Here is a 16,865-nt window from a genome sequence, read left to right on the forward strand (position 1 = left end):
GAACGTTGCAGCCCTGGAGCCTCATGCTTGAGCTGAAGAGCTGCTCCAGCTGGGAGACAGAAGTCACTGGAATAAGGCACCCCAGCGACTGCCGTAAGGGTGCCCTCTACCCCAGTGCAGAACCATGGTAGATCTAAGCTAGTCGAGAGATGAGATGGGCTTCCACACAGCCACAAGACTGACCTTTAGCCCATCTGAATCAAGCAAATGTCTTCCCTTGCCTCCAGTGACCTTTGGATTGAGTGCCACGCACTGAAGCATGGATGGATACCCATTCATCTGATATAAATGGTACCTTCTCCAGGAAGGTGCTTCCTACAATGAGAGCTACAGAGATGCCAAGATCACCAAGCAGGATTAGCAGTTTGAGTTTTGCCTGGGTGTTCAGGCTCACGTGCTGTCCAAGGCATTTAGCAACTTTGTACTGTAAGTGCCCATGACAAACCACAGCACAGACAAAAGGAGGTGGATCAGAACTCTATGCTCCAAGGAGGTGAAGCAGGTTCAGAGGAGGGCCACAAAAAGGATCAGAGGGCTGGAGCACCTCTCCTATGAGGACAGGCTAAGAGAGTTGGGGTTGTTCAGCCTGGGGAAGAGAAGGCTCCAGGGAGAGCTTACTGCAGCCTTCCAGTACTTAAAGGGGGCCTACAGGAAAGATGGGGACAAACTTTTTAGCAGGGCCTGTCGCAATAGGAAAAGGGGTAATGGCTTTAAATTGAAAAAGGGTAGATTTGGACTAGACATAAGGAAGAAATTTGTTACAGTGAGGTTGGTGAAACACTCAAACAGGTTACCCAGAGAGGTGGTAGATGTGCCATCCCTGGAAACATTCAAGGTCAGGTTGAACGGGGCTCTGAGCAACCTGATCTAGTTGAAGATGTCCCTGCTCATTGCAGGGGGATGGACTAGATGACCTTTAAAGGTCCCTTCCAACCCAAACTATTCTATGAATCTGCTTTTCAAGTAAGGTCACTGCAAGCCCAGACAGTAGTTCTCATCCCTTGTGCTTTGGAGTCGATGCACTGCTATAGAGCTCTCATGATACATGCCTAAAACCAAAATCCAACTTTTTTTTTTTTTTTGCATAACAGTTTAACCCACCACCCCATCTGGGCTGAAACATGGTTAGCTACATACCATCACACAACAGCTTAGCCAGAGAAGCAAGGAAGCAAAATCTAGTTCCTCAACCCAGAGTAATAAAATAAAGTAAAACCAACCAGCTGGAATAATGAAAGGGTCCACTCCCACCTTCGAGCCTTCTGGAAGGACACTCACTAGCCAATCCTCCTGAGTCGGCGTATCTTTCAGACCTCCATGGATTTTAAAAAAAAAAAAAAAAAGGCAAAAAAGAGGTTCAAAGAAGCAGTCACCCTGAAGCATTCCCACACTTCCCAAAAAGTCCAAGCTAACACATCAGATACATCTACTAATGAATGTCCAGACTCATGGGCAAGAAGAGTCACAGGACACTAAAACAGGAGCAGCAGTGTATCCAAGATGTCCCTAAGCTCCTGCACGATAGGGTACCCCTACAGCACAAGCTGTAACATGTGTGAAGTGAGCCTGTGATTGTTCCCTCTTTATCAGTGGAGCAGTATCCCAGCCTCCTACGTACCCATTTTCATGAGTGTCCAGTTGTTATCCATTTGATGTGCAGCTTGCAGGAAGTAGCGTCCATCTGTCCACATGGCTGCATGCTGTTCAGTTACTATGGCAGTACCTAGGTAGGAAGGCAGAAAGATGTGGTGATTTAGAGATGGGCAGCCACCAGACAGAGACACAGACAGCAGGGAGAGTGTTTGAAATGCACACCAATTCCCAAACGGCAGCTCTGCTCACTGTTCAAAAGTCAGTCCCATTTCAGTGGAGATATTCACTGTTCCTCCTGCACTATGACCTTCCAAATCCTATCAAGAGAGTATGCAAAAGTATGCTTAATGAATTGCCTCAGATGAATTCAACTTAAGCATATCTCAACCAGTCAGTGGAATTCGGTAAATGGGGCTTTCCAAACCTTCTGTAACAGAGACTGTGGTCTCCACCTTGCTGTTCTCACAGTAACACATACTGTACATCCCCGGACTTCATCCCATCTTCATACGGGAGGAAGCCTGGGCTCTGACCATCCACAAGAAACAGCTGTTACTACACTAGGAGATGTGGGTATCACTCCCAGCTGTCAGCTGCACCCCTTTCCCAAATGCTACAGCTCGAGCAGAGATGGCTGAACAGGAAATATGAACATAAACTTCTGCTCTTTTCAGTGTCTGCCCCATTCCACTGACTCCAGATGGAGGGATACAAACAGACAGCTGAGGAGCAGTGACATCTCAGCAAGGCACTCTAGCTGCCTTGCCCTTGGTAATTTAAAAAAAAAAAAAAAAAAAAACCCAAACCAAGGCACAAACAGAAACTGAATCCAAGTCTTTTGAGTCTCTGCATCTTGACCATACTTTCAGTAACCAGAAACCGAAACCCAGATTAGCAGAGCAGAGTTTCCAAATACAATTGCATTGTCTTCTACCAAACTCCCCCAACACAAACCCCATTTTAAGCTGCTTCAGCTTGTAAAGATGAAGCAGGAAACACACGGTGAGATCCTGTGCGAAACCTCACTGAGCGCTAGGCTGGGAACACAGACCTTCCAAGTATATAACAAGGGCCCAAAGTAGAGAGGAAGGTTATGCAGAGGCCATGCAGAAGGCGTGAAATTAATACAGGATTCATGTTATTCATTAACAGCAGCCCGCAGTCCTGGATTTATCGCCTTCTATGTGAGGTCCCAGAGTAGTTCATAGAAACTGATGAATGGACCCTCCAAACACATAGGTAGCAGTATTTATTAAACCGATTTACAATTAGGGGGAGAAAAAGACCTCAATAGACTAAAGTGACTTTCCAACAATCACACAGCAGAGTGAGTTGCAGAACTTAGGGTACAGCCAGGGTAAAAACTAGGTCTCTTGAAACACAGACCTACCCTACAGCCAAGAAAACATCCTGTCTCAGCAAGATAAGCAAACTTTTCCACAATGTTCAGTTTCCAAATGCAGTGTTTCTGGCCCTGTCTCTGTTTAAACAGAAAGGCTAGCTAGAGTCCATCTACTATTCACCAGCCCAATGGGCAATGTGAAAATCTGTTCGTACTGGCTATACATCAAAAGAAATGACTGTAGGTTACAAGCACCACATTAAAGAGTTAACAGGATTTTACTTTACGAGCGGTTCATTCAGGGGTCAAACATTTTCTGAAAACTTGTTATTACTCTGATATTACATAATTCCAGCGGGTAGCCAAGACATAATTCTGCAGATGCTGAAACGGGAAGAAAACAGTCCAAACAAGCTGGATGGGTTTCCTTTTCCATGCTGCCTCTATGCCATGAATGAGACTATTTCTTTAGAGGGGAATGATGTATATTAGAAAGAACACAAGTTCTGGAAAGGTACCTGCAGAGCCATCAAATCCAGAGATGAATGCTCGTCTGCAATCACACGGTGCAATATACTCACTCTAGAAAACAAAAGAGGCAGCAATTATTTATAGCAGCGGGGCCGGGTGGGGAAATCAGCTGATGACAAATACTTTGATAAGCTTTTTCTCCTAAAGAACGCCACAGAGTGAAAGAAATGAGTTAAAAAATCCTGGGCTCTACTCCACTGGAACATTTAATCATCTGTGATTATATTGTATTTATGTCCAACTGGGTTTGTTTTCTTTTTAAGCTGCAGCACTTTTCTCCCACAAACGTCTATAAACACTGAAGTGCTTCAGAGTTTGCAGATGTTTATTTCACACTCAGCCTCCCCTTTGGGCAACAAACAAATGCTGCCTTTGAAGCTGCAATGTGAAAGGAAGAGAAACCAGAAGCACCCCTTGATCTTGGGGACCAGAGTAATCAGCACATAAAATCTCTAAAACTCACTATCTCCAGTGAAGCCCCCTCACTGGCATTTATAAGAATTCCTTTAAGAGTTTCTTTTCCACAAGGACAATTGAAAAAAAAAAAATCATCAAGGTGGTAAAACTGTAGAAACTTTAAACCTTAGCACCTTTCATAATTAGGTGCTGATCCTCTCACTTCTTTGCCTACTCAAAATCCAACTATGCCAGAAACCACCAGACCATGGTTTAGTGTGTGAGAGAGAATCAAAGGCTACTAGTCCATTCTCATGTCAAACCCATCACAACCTGTGTTTGTGGACACATGTGTTGGCAGCACTACAGAAGAGCCTGAGAATGCACAGATACCTGACATCCACAGGAGCTGCCAAAATTAAAAGAACAACCGTACCTTGAAATGGCCCCCACACAATTTTTATGGGATCCCATTCTGGCAAGTTCGGAGGTCAGAAATGCTGAGTAGGCCTGTTAATTAACTAGTGCAACTCAGCAAATCAGCTTAATCCAGGCTGACAGCACTGATGTTTGAGCTGCAAAACCCCTGGATTTGTACCTTACAAATGGTCTGAAACTAAAGTCTGTTCCTCTGCCCATAAAGTTCCTCTGCTCCCAGCTGTGCTGTGGCAAGAGAAAAAACTTTGGGAACTGAAATCACAGCCCAATTCTCAGGTGATTTTAGTTTCTACTTTGATAGATACTGCATTTCCCTGTCTTTGGCTAGGGCTATTTTTAAATCATCGGATTGTTAGAAAATACTCCCTTCCAATCTGTTACTCTTCACCGTTCTAAAGAAGGCAGAGGGTTCAAAGCACAGGAGTGAGAAGCACAAATCACAGCTCCTGGGATCAACTTTTTATTTCTGCTCCCAACCACCCCACGGTCAAAACCCCTCCAGAACAGCTATGTCTCTCCCCTCCGGGGAGACACCCTAGGCAGCAGCTACCAACCATTCACCACTAATGTTTTGAAACTGAGCTGAGCTTTGGGACAGCAAAACCCATGGTGCAAAAGAGGATCTGGCTCAGTAACTTTTGGTCCTCATTGCCAGGGAAGATCCTTGTGATATGCTCACAATAAATCCTCTATTTTATCCAACCACTAATGAAAGCCGTTAGAAATAGTGGGGCTATTAAGACCACGTGTGCCCTCATCTCTGAGTCAGTCCAGTTCCCCATGCCTCTTCTTGTCCAGCCCCACAGACCCCACAGGGCTATGACATATGCTCAGCAGCTGTGGGGAGGAGAGGGGTCAAGATACCCACCTGGTATGGAGAAGGAAAAACTGCTCTCTGCACGCCTCTAGCTGACATGGTGAATCCACCTCAGCCCACCACAGCAGCACCGTCACCACTAACCCCCCTTAAAATAATGACAGAGACATCAGCAGATAGAGAGGAAGAAGTTGTTCTGGGAACAGAATCAAGCGTCCATTTCCACGGCTGCCGGTCTCACAGCAGCAGGACAGAACATGAAGGCAGAGTGATGCCAGACCTAAGGAGGATTCCCCATTTCAACAATTCCTAAAAACTATTCAACCTGTTGACTGCTACGACTCCCTGTCTCCTACACTTCTCAGCTCAAAGCTGAGACACCATGTCCCAAGGGCCAACACTTAAAGGGGATGCTGGAAATCTCCCATTGTGGATCATATCACTAAGTATGTATCAAATCAGACAAGTGATTTCCCTTCCCTTCCTCTTGATCAGCCCAGCAGAGACTACAGGCTGGTTTGCTTGTGCAAACAATCTCACATTCATAGGAAGGGTTAACACTGAGCTAGCTGCATTAACAGCACAGAATAGTGAAATGGATTGAAATAAGTTTTTCTAAAAAAATTCATCTACAAGGAAAAAAAAAAAAAAAGAAGTCTATCAGTTTTAGATCTGGTAAAACTGACCTAAACTAACAAAGACCTTGACTGTGTGGGAAATATCTCGTGCAGTCCCATTCACAGACAAATCCAGGGAATGTTTTAAGAGTTTACAATGAAAGAGAGAGGCTTTAAAAGGGACTACAAGGGATCTGGAGGGGAAGATGGTTCATTCATCTGTCAGCCTGAATTCTTGCACACCCACCTGTTCTGTTCCATGCAGCAACCCCCACTGTGCAAAGATGAGACCATATTTTGCACAAGCTAAAATTACAAGGGAAACACCTGTGTATGCCACACAAAGTACAGGCCACAGCACAGTCAGAACAAGGTATTTCCCTGGGGCTTGTGTTGCAGCTCTGATGGCCTTCAACCTGGCCCTCCTCAAGCCTTTCATGTCTGCTTTCCACCACACCTGTCAGTCCTTGACACACAGGCAAAACTGGGGGCTGCAACACAGAAACCCCCAGCTAAGCCAGGAAGAACCCCCCAAAATCACAGGTGCTTACCACCAAAGCCTGCATGGTTGGGCCATTAACATGTTAAAGTTTATTCTAATCTAATGTCAACCAAGATCAGCAATGAGAAGTGCAGCTCGCTGCCCTTAGAACTACGACACTGATGCCATTAAAGAACAAACACTGTTGTATACTTGGAGGGAGGTCACAATTCACTGCCAAAAACCTAACTGCATTGCTAAGATCTGGAACAGGTCAGTGCAACCTGTGCGCAAGCCGTCTCCTCTCTTGCTTTATAACTCTGCTGATTTCTCAGCTCCCAATAAGCATGTGTCAGAGAAGCCAACTCCGAGCAGAAGACAGCATCTCTGCCAACCCAAACATGGGGCCCTCAGCTGGGCAGGTGCTTCCTTGATGTGGAAGACCAGCCAGATCTGACCAAATTTGTTTTCACTGAGTCAAGGCCTGGGGGTGGAAGCCAGCCCCAGTTAAGCTGTGACTGGCTCCAAACCCAAGCTCTAATCCAAATATCATTCCCTCCCATTAAGAACAAAGCTTCTCCAATCTCTGAATATTCCTCCATGGGCAAACTCCAGATTCAGTGTAAACTGGATTACTCAACATGAAAATGGATCCTGCATTTACCACTGCAACACCCCAAAAGCTCAGACAGGCATTTTTACCCAAACCACAAAGGACTTAGATGCCTCATTCCCAAAAGCATGGCATTTCACCCCTTTATATTCCTTTGACACCTCCAGCAACAAGTTCCACCCAGTACTGATTAAAGAAAGCGGGGCTCTTTGTATGGACTTCAGCCTACTTTTGGCTGAGACTGCCCTCCGTTCTCCCCAGCCTTTGGACCACCCAGGTCTCCGAGGAAACAGTCAATTTCTTATCACCAGCATCAAAAGTTTCAAAAAAATCAAAGCAGCCAACATTCAGGGCTGGCTGCAAGAGCCACAAATCCAAGGTATTAGCAGCCTTGGTTAAGACAGAGTGAGAGCCAGATGTGTTTGAGAAGCTCTGCAAGTCTTTCACCTCCTTACACAACTAAGCATGGAAAGCAAAGGATACAACTGGTGGCAAGCCTCCTGGCAGTATTAAGCCTTCTAGCCTTGGCAGGAAAACCAATATTAAAAGCATCACAGAGCTCAGAGCTCAAACATTCCCAGTGTTACAAAGAGAAATTAGTCAGCAAGTTGCAGCATCATGGTGTATCAGCATCAGTCCAATCCAGAGGTTCCTTGCAACCTAGAAGGGAATAAAGTTTCCCCCAATCTAAACCCTTTGTCAACACCACAGGAGGGAAAGCCCTCTTTGTCGACATGTTCTCTGATGTGGATCCTAGGACAGCCTCAGGAACAGCTGGGAGAGGCAAGGACAGCAACAAGTAGCTTAGGCTGTGGGGAGGAAATGGCTCAAGCCACCAAAAGCTTGGGTATCATTAAACTGCAGTCTTCTGAGTCATGGAGGGAGCTGCCTTAGAGCAAAATCTGACTGCAGGGCTGTAAAGTTCTTATTTGTGTAGAGGAAACAAACGCTTGCTTGGAATGTGGTGAAGCTGCAAATCTCAGCTCATCACAATTTACCTGGAATCAGTAAGCCTGTTCTGGGATCAACAGGTTTCCGCCAATGCCTAAAATTGCACCAATTCCCAAACCTCACAGACAAAATCCTGCACTAGCTAGTCAGGAGGCGCCAGAATCAGCAGCTTTTAGTAATCATTTCCATTCAGATAGATTTGCTCTGCAGAGAAACCTGACCAACTCGCCCGGCAGGAAATAGCAACATGGGGTTCTCTGCTTAACTGCACTCTGTCAAGGAAAAGAGAGCAACAGAAAAACCCAGAAGTCCTGAGGGTCACATTCTTCAACTCACATGACAGCATTTAACATCTAGTGAAATGAAACCAGAGTTATATATGGACAGATGCAGCTTGAGGCAGGAATGCAGCACACAATAGCAGCTGCAGAAAACGCCTTCCCTCTACCTGCCCAAGTTTGGATCTCCCTAGGAGGAAACATGATGCTGCACATATGGTCCCAGGGCACAGGCAAGTCTGGGCCCAGCTTACCCCACTGCCAAGTTAAGGGCAAAGGTTCCGATTCAGTTGCATTTTGCTTTCATGCATCCTGGGGTAAAAGAGAGCTTTGGGTGTGAGCCAGGAAAGCTTCAGGTCTTTTGTTTCCTGAAAATGGCTGAGGAGGGAAAAACCCTTGGCAGTTCTTGGGTCAGAGCAGACAGAAGAGTGAAACTAGCATATGAGCAGACAAGGGAGATAAAAGGCAGTTCAGCAATTTAAAACTGATGTCATGGACTACAAAAATCTTAACAGTGGAAGCAGCACGTAACAGAATTACCACCACAGGTCACCACCCTGGGCCCAGACTCCCCTCTTTAGCACACAGAACAAGCTGACGCAGAACAGCATCGAAAGGGAAGTGGTGTTGTGGCCTGTTCCTTCCCTGCCTCTCCAAAGGCCCCTCTGCATGGGATCCAAAGGGCTTTAGCATAAGGCAGCAAATTCCAGCAAAAACTGGATCTAGCAAAGGGAAAGCTCTGCAACTAATCCTTCGTCACCTCGCTTAAGAGTATGTGTTGATCGGGAAGTGCTAATGGAGAAACTAAAGCTCAGATAATGCCTTTTCCTCCCCCAGTGAATCCATTCTTCCCAACAGCCAGGATGGAGACAGCAAGTGCTCTCGCAAGCTCCCTTTTCTGCAGCGTGAGCTCCCTGGAGACAATCTGATGAGAAGTTGCTGGTGGAACATCAACGCTGATTTGTTACAAGAACATAAAAACCTCAGTCTACTGAATAGATTCCATAAACTTTTTCCAATGTGATGTTTCTCAGGTTACCCTGGGTTTTATGCTAGAACCATTAAAGCAAGTGAATGAAAGATGATTTTAGTTATCTCTGGCTTATATTTTTTGCAGGGAATGGAAGTCCAGTCATTCCCATAATCCATCCGTGCATACCTGATGAGCATCTCCGGAGGGCACTATGTAGGCTTGGACAGGCTCCTGGACATACTTAGGATTCTTCATCACCTGACGCAGTTGCTTCAGCAGCTCTGTTGTAATTTTTGGACTCATCTTCCTACCTGCAACTAAAACAAAGCATAAAACTTCAGGGCTTCTCCAGCCATCCCAGGCCACCCACGTGCACAGGCTGGAGGCTGTCACCACTGGAAACTCCCCTTGAGGACAACTGTGCCAATGTCACCCCTCTCAGCCCAGAATTTTTCCTCTCTTGTCACTTTACCCGTGTTCCTTGAGAATGAGGGATCAGTTTGAGGCCAGAGAGTCAAAGCTGGTTATCTTGTAAAGGACCTTTCCCACCTGGTGCAAGTGGCATGCCCTGCAGTGATGATACACACAAGCTTAACACACTTGCCAGCCCTTCTTGCATGTGTAGAGCACCTCAGCCATGCCCTCTGACAGGCAGGAAAGGTCCTGGCATGTGATGTTGAAGGTCCCAAGTACCCACAGATTAGAAGTAACCCCACCCTTCACGTGCACAGATATAAACTTTCAGTCCTTTCACCCTGGGGGCAGAGATACTGTGGCTTATTTGCCACAGGAGCACAGGCTGCTAGGACAGCAAGCCACGCATGTCAGGAACTAAGAAATGGACCAGTTAAGAATACAATTTTTAGAAGTTTCACTATAGCCCAGGACTTCATAAAGGATTGGTGATGAGATTAACTCAGACAAAATAAATCTGCTCCCAAGGACATACACAAGGATGCATTCACTGTCCATAATTACCTCTGGGCTGCATGTTAGTTCACCTTGCAAGAACACAACTGTAACAGTAGCAACGGCCCACTGAGCTCTCACAAGCGACTGGCAGGGGACAGCTAGGGAGCCTTAAAAGAACCGTCTCTAAAGACCTTTGGCAAATGCTCTGCAGATCTCAGCTGGTACAAGGCAGGCTGGAGTGGGGCAAAGGCTGGATGCTCTTTGTCATTGCAGTGAACACTGGCCTCTCAATTTGCTACCCAGAAACTGTCAACAGCCAGGGCCCGCTGTGGGTGCCACGCACAGTGATGCATCAGGCCATGCTGCTGCGGTAGCATGAGCGAAGGCTACAGTGACAGGCATCAGCTGTCTGCATAGGATGCTTAAACTGTGGCGGAGGCCTGGCCTGAAAGCCTATGGAAATTAAGTAACCTGAACCTCTTCAGAGGTTCTCTCCATCTTTGCTTCACTCATATGTCCAAAATGGGATAATCCCCTTCCTGGTTCTCTACCCATTCCTTTCACATTTTTAAGAACGTGCTGGGATCTTACAACTTTAATGCCGTCACTTTCCAGGGCATGGTGGGTACGCTCTGTGCTGCTTGAATGCCATGCTATGGAGTATTTTATTCTGACCAGTTCATTTCACAGCTCATTTCCCAGCCACGTCCACAAACAAATCATATATGGGAGAAGCAAATAGCATGCAAGTCTCAAACATTTTTGCTTATCCAGGCACTTATTCTATTTACACCTCAGTAACTACCAGGAGCCCCAAGTGACATTACGTTCTTACGCCAAAGCACAGTAAGGCACAGTCCCTGCCCTGTGATGTTTGCCATCTAAACGGAAAGGCAGAAAAGCTGCCTCCATTTCACAAGCCATAGGAAGACATGATTTGAACAAGGTCACACAGGAGCGCTGTGACCAAGTCAGGACCCGAACCAAGATCTGATACATTATTAGGTGTAAAAATCTCAACCAAAGACCAACATTCACACATCTCATCACAGGAAGTTTAGAGCAAACCAGACTTTGTGTGACTGTCTGCCCACAGATATGTTGTGTTTTAAAACCCAGACCACAAGAAGCAAATCAAGCTCAAAAGGCACCATACACTAAATCTTCAAATTGGTATCTTGACTACAGTGCCTTTACTGGGATTAGATTACACTATCATCACTAGATACACTCTTACACTACACTATTCAGACTTATTTCTAGGACAAATTTCATCATTTTATACAGTGTTTGCAAGCTACACAGAACTTCATTATACTGTGATTGTTTCTGTCTGACCTCTGTAACGAGCTGCTGTAACATTGCTGCTGATTTATGTTCAGACAGAGCAACAACATAGCGACTAGCCAACAGAAAAGAATCTCCTTCTACAAACTCATAAGGACACAGCTTCCTTTCTTGACCTGTGTTTTGTCTCCAGGAGCCTGAAAGTCTCATTAAAATAGGCAAGGAATGACAAGGCTTTGCCTTTTAATAAAGCTCCTTGCTGACAAGCCACAGTTTTCTTAGCAGGCAAGAGATTATCTCAAGGACAAAAAAAATAATTTAAAAAAGTACTCTCAACTGTTGAAAGATCTGATTGCAATATCAAAAACACAACTAAACTAGATTAGCAACAAAACCCATATTAAGGAGGACACCTATTTTAGATAAACCCTACAGTTTAAGAAATAACTTTTAAAAAGTCCTCTACAAACTTTCCCATAAAATCACCTTCAATTTCCAGAGAAAGAGAAATCATCTTCTCCCAGATCTTGGGTAGTCATTTACTGTGGTCCCCCTATAATTTTTAACAGGTGACCTCTCCTTTCTTGGCCATAATTATAAGGCTCTACAAAGTTAAAACAGCTTTCTGTCATTATTTAATCACTCCAGTGATTGAAACCAAACACAGCTGAAATGAAGGTAGTGGATTTAGCAGCGTAAGAAACAGTCCCATTTCCTGCCCTAACTTTTTCAAAGGTATTGGACTACTGTGTTACCTGCCTCTGTAGTTCCCCACGTCTGGACGCCTCTTGCCTCTGCTTACACGAAATACCATTCAGCTCTTTGCTTGGCCTTCATAAGCTCCACTGTGCCTGAGAAAGCAAAGGGCAAAACTGAAACAGCTAACAAACTTTGACCCCCATAAAACATTCTCATCCTCCAGCAAAGAGCTGAAAATGCATTAACACCACGTTCGACTGGCAAGATTAGAGATGCACCAAGGGTGAACCATGGTGCATCAGAGAATGTCAAGGGCCAGGCATTTGCTTGTCAAGACTTACGATTAAATCTTGCAAGCGTGTGCTGTTTTATGCCAATTTGTTTTTGCAATCTGTCTGTCAGAGGCCACTCCCCATTTTACACATGGAGAAACTAAGGCAGAGCAGAAGTAACACGCAAAGTATCACTGCAGCGTGATGGCAGTCAGGGTTGGATCCCAAAATCTGTCACTGTCTAGACATACATTATCTACACCTCACTCAGACCACAGGAGTCAGTTCTCCAAGAGCCCAGGCCAGATCCTGCCTGGACAGCATCTCCATCAGACACATGGAGCAAAGAGCAACCACAAAAATGCTGCCAGAGGAACCAGACACCACCTCCTGTCTCCCACAGGGACACAGAGTGATAGGCTGCTGCAATCCCAGGGACCATCGATGGCGAGGGTAGGGGACACCAGGCCTGCTGCGCTGTGTCGGGGCACGCATCAGTGCCATGGCAGGGAAGGGACGTGAGTCCAGGATGTCAGGCTGCATCTGGGTCTGCCTGTGGCTGCTGCTAGATCACCCTGAGCGTTTATGTTCTGTTTGCTTCAGACATGCCCATCCTTCTGACAATCTCCTCTTCGTTTTCTCTTTTATGACTAAACTTGTTCAAAATAAGTACGTAAGCTTGCGTTGCCAGGAACTGGCGACACCATCACCTCAAAACCAGGCCTCTCCGTCCTGGCCTGGCCACACGCAGGGCAGCCCAAGCACTCGCAGCCATGCACTGAGGCACAAATCCCACCAATATCCGCTTGCACCCCAAACTCACCAAAACCCCCAGCCTGGCCTGCTCCCCTGAGACGAAAGCCTCTCCGAGCCCCACACTGGGCTGACAGGGCTGCATGGGCCTGGATACCCCAACTGGGACCAGATACCCCGAGTGGGCCTGGATACGGGGACAGGGCCTGGCTTACAGACTCTGGATACCGGGACAGGGCCTGGTTTACAGAGTCTGGATACCGGGACTGGCCTTGGATACTGGGACAGGACCTGGCCTACAGAGTCTGGACACCGGGACAGGGCCTGGTTTACAGGGCCTGGATACCGGAACAGGACCCGGATACCAGGAGAGGGCCCGACCTCCCCCGCCGACCCCGTGAGCCAGGCCGAGGCCGTGCCACAGCCGCCCCTCCGCGTACATTCCACGTTCTCCGCCGTTAAGGCTGAAGCACCCACCGGGGCCTGTCCCTGCCCCCGCCCCGCCGCTCCTCACCTGCCGCTGGCCCGCCCGCTGTCCGCCCGCGACGTCAGCGCCCACGTGGGCCGCCGCGGCCACCCGCTGCTGACGTCGCGGCGGACGTCACGGGGGGAGCGCGGAGCGGGAGCGGCTGCCCGGTGCCCGCCGGCCCCGGTCAGCGGGCTCCGGGCAGCGGGCTCCGCAGTCCCCGGCCGCAGCTCGGCCGGCGCCGGGAGTCGCTCGTGGTTCGGAGCCGGCCGAGGCCGGGGGGTAGCGGGGGTGAAGGAGCCGGGGCGCGGGGGGTGTCGCAGCAGCTCCCCCCGCAGCGAACCGCCGGCGTTTGGTATCCCGCAGCGCTGCTCCCGGTGCTGAGCGCGGCTGCGGGAAGGTGCCGGCGTCCTCTTGCTCTGCTGAGGGTGTCTCGGCAGAACAGGCGCCATCTGCTTCTCAAGATAAAATACCGCCAGTTTTCCGCTTGGAGGGGAGGAGGGTCGGGTAGAACTTCTGGAGGGTCTGTGTGCAACTGCGGTGAAGCCTGGCCGTTTGCCATGTGTGCTCCCTCCTGAAAGTACCTTCAGCCCCTCTCCTCAGCCCCTGGCGGCGCTTTGCAGGTGGGCTTTAAGTCAACCCTGTTGACAAAAACGTGAGGCTGCCACATAACGGCAAAAACGAGACGATCACCACCAAGAGAGGCTACAACAAAAGCAAAACAGAAGCTGCTTTGTGACTGCGTCCAGGCCGGAGGGGTGTGCTTGGGACCCCAGGGACCCTCCGGCAAGGCTGCAGCCACCCCTCCTCCGTGGGGTTCCTCACTGCACCCAGTGTCACCGTGACTCTGCAGAGGATGAATAGAGGAGGAAAAAGTGGTGCTCAGTGGGACCCACTGTAGTTCAGGGCCTCCCCACACATCCTGGGGACCCAGGCGAGGTGGGGGTTGGTCTCTTCTCCCAAGTAACAGGCAATAGGACAAGAGGAAACGGCCTCAAGTTGCGCCATGGGAGGTTTAGATTAGACACTAGGAAAAATTTTTACATTGAAAGGGTTATGAAGCATTGGAACAGGCTGCCCAGCGAAGTGGTGGAATCGCCATCCCTGGAGTTATTTAAAAGATGGGTAGATGTAGTGGTGAGGCACATTGTTTAGTGGTGGTTTCTGTCAGTGTTAGGTCGATGATTGGACTTGGTGATCTGAAAGGTCCCTTCCAACCTAGACAATTCTATGATTCTATGACTTGTTAGGAGAAGAGATGCTTGGCTGGCTGCATGGTGCTCGGGACCAGGCCCATAAAGATGCACAGGCTGGGCGCTGGACCTGGCATCCTGCTGGTAAAGCAGCTTCTGGGGGTACGTGGCCAGCTCATGTCCCTGGGTCCCTGGTCCCTCAGTCTGCATGCATTTTTACAGAAGAGAAAAAGTACAGCCAGCAGCTACTCTGCCCTTCCTCCTTCCACTCCCTTGGTCCACATCAATGCTGTAGCCTGCAGAGCTTTACCCACAAACTGCCAAATGTTTGCTGCTGCATCTTCCCTGCCAACACAAGCCAGGCTTTTACCACACCACCTGGGCCTCCCTGACTATTCATTTATTTCCAGGGGAAGCATGAAGCAAAAACAGGATGAGAGAAATGTAGAATAATTCAGGGGAGAAGAGGCTTTTGGAGGTCTCTCATCTAAGCCCCTGCTAAAAGCAGGGCCAGCTTCAAAGCTAGAGCAGGTTGCTTAGGGACTGTCCTGCTGGGTTTTGAGTACCTCCAAAAGAGGAGAAGAACAGGCTCCTTGGGCAGCTTGTGCTAGTGCTGACCACCCTGAAGCAAAAAGGTTTATTATTCCCTGTATCCAAGCAGAATTTCCTCATTGCAGCTTGCCCCTTGCCCTTCTGCTGTGCACATCTGGAAAGGGTCTGGCTCCCTCTTCTCTCTGACCGTTCTTCAAGCTCAGCAATTCCAGCTTCTCCACCATCCCCAAATTCTGCAGCCAGCCCTGGCCAGCAACTGCCACCTTCTGTGGCTGTCCATGTTGTGAAGGTCTATCTCATACATTTCTGGAGTAAAATCTAGGGCATAACACAGCACAGCAAAGCTGGCAATCCAACAGAAAAGAATAAAAGGTCTGTCCTGCAACCAGCATCCCGGCATTGGGAAGGGTCCTTGGATGGTGATGGGGCTGCAGGCTGTCCCTGAGGAGGGATGGGAGAGAGAGGAGGGGGAGGCTGGTAACCACGACCATTATAACAGGAAGACTTTTCTTTCCTCATTAATCTCCTTGGGTGAAGCTGATTCCTGTTTCCCAATTATTGTCACCCCATCTTCCAGCCCTGCCCACAAGGGACCTATAGAATCCCAGCAGTCTGGGCTGGAAAAGCATCATCACATCACTGTCCCCCTCAGGCTAAACTACAGCCGTGTTTTGCATTTGTGTTACAGACCACACTATGCTCACCCTGCAGAATATTTGCTGAGAAGATTCATTTCTTGGAAACCAGCCAGAATCCAGCGATGCTCATACTGAAGCACATGTCAGGATATTTTAAAAGCACTGCAACATTGGCACAATGATTACGGAGATCATTTGCCAATGGTGAACTCTGCATCTGAATCCAATCACGGTTGTGAAATGGTCCTTTCAGCCTCCTCTGACTCATAATAATAATTCGGGGTTAGATTCTGCATTTGGCTGCAGCTCTTAATAAAGGGTTGTGGAGAGCTGCACCTGCTGGAGCTCTGTGGTGGCCCGGGGAAAGGGGATGGATTGATCTGAAACATTTCAAATGTTCGTCACGTGCCTTTCCAGCTCACCGAGCAGTGCTGCACTGCAGGGATGCCTTTTCCTCCCCTGTGCTTCCCAGCTTGTGCACGTGGTACCCAAGGGAACAGAAGACTCACACCCCGCCTTGGCTTGGTCCACATGCTCCACACTGTCTTCCCAGGGTGGCGCTAAGGGTGTCCGTCCTTGTCCCTTCCTGCTCTGCAGAGCTTTCCGTTTGGCTGAATTTAGCACAGGGGCTAAACGCGAGATAACGTTAATGCCTGTGCTAGTGAAATTGTTTGTTTGATTATTTTTTGCCAGTGAATCATTATTAAATCAGTTTGGGTTAGCTAACGGACCGTGGGAGCAGTGGCCATCAAATACAGGGAGGAAAGAAAATACATCTCCTATGTGGGAGTATGACTTGGGGAGTGTCCACAGCGTGAAATTACCAGGCTGCTCACAGAGCCCAGCATACCAGGGGAAGGACAGGGCAGGGGAAAGCTCAGCATCTCCATCAAACTTGCCTCATTAATTGCTCCAGGTCTGGAGATGCCATCCTGCCTGTCAGGAGCCAGTCCAGGGAGACCATCTACAGCGTGAGAACAGATCTGTCCTGCCTCCTCTTGTTACCCTACAGCCCCAGAGCAAGAGGGGAGCAAACCAGGAGGATTGAATTTGATTAACTTTC

At 48.1% G+C, this 16,865-nt stretch overlaps 1 protein-coding gene across 5 annotated transcripts in view; it reads right to left on the reverse strand.

The window, feature by feature from the left end:
* XPNPEP1 (X-prolyl aminopeptidase 1) overlaps positions 1 to 13,880 on the reverse strand; it is a 33,049-nt gene extending 19,169 nt beyond the window's left edge. The window contains exons 1-6 of one of the 5 annotated variants that reach the window (XM_074589973.1): positions 13,468 to 13,880; positions 11,985 to 12,080; positions 9,217 to 9,347; positions 3,454 to 3,517; positions 1,619 to 1,723; positions 1,221 to 1,313 (exon numbers count right to left, since the gene is read on the reverse strand). In XM_074589973.1, the coding sequence (XP_074446074.1) occupies positions 1,221 to 1,313; positions 1,619 to 1,723; positions 3,454 to 3,517; positions 9,217 to 9,333 (379 nt within the window). In that variant the 5' untranslated portion in view covers positions 9,334 to 9,347; positions 11,985 to 12,080; positions 13,468 to 13,880. Of the gene's footprint in view, positions 1 to 1,220; positions 1,314 to 1,618; positions 1,724 to 3,453; positions 3,518 to 9,216; positions 9,348 to 11,715; positions 11,788 to 11,984; positions 12,081 to 13,393 lie in introns of those variants that run through there. The other 4 variants (XM_074589975.1, XM_074589976.1, XM_074589974.1 and 1 more) reach the window with 4 other exon arrangements.
* Positions 13,881 to 16,865: the final 2,985 nt, after the last annotated feature.

The sequence above is a fragment of the Larus michahellis genome, chromosome 6, assembly GCF_964199755.1.
Source record: "Larus michahellis chromosome 6, bLarMic1.1, whole genome shotgun sequence".
NCBI lineage: Eukaryota > Metazoa > Chordata > Aves > Charadriiformes > Laridae > Larus > Larus michahellis.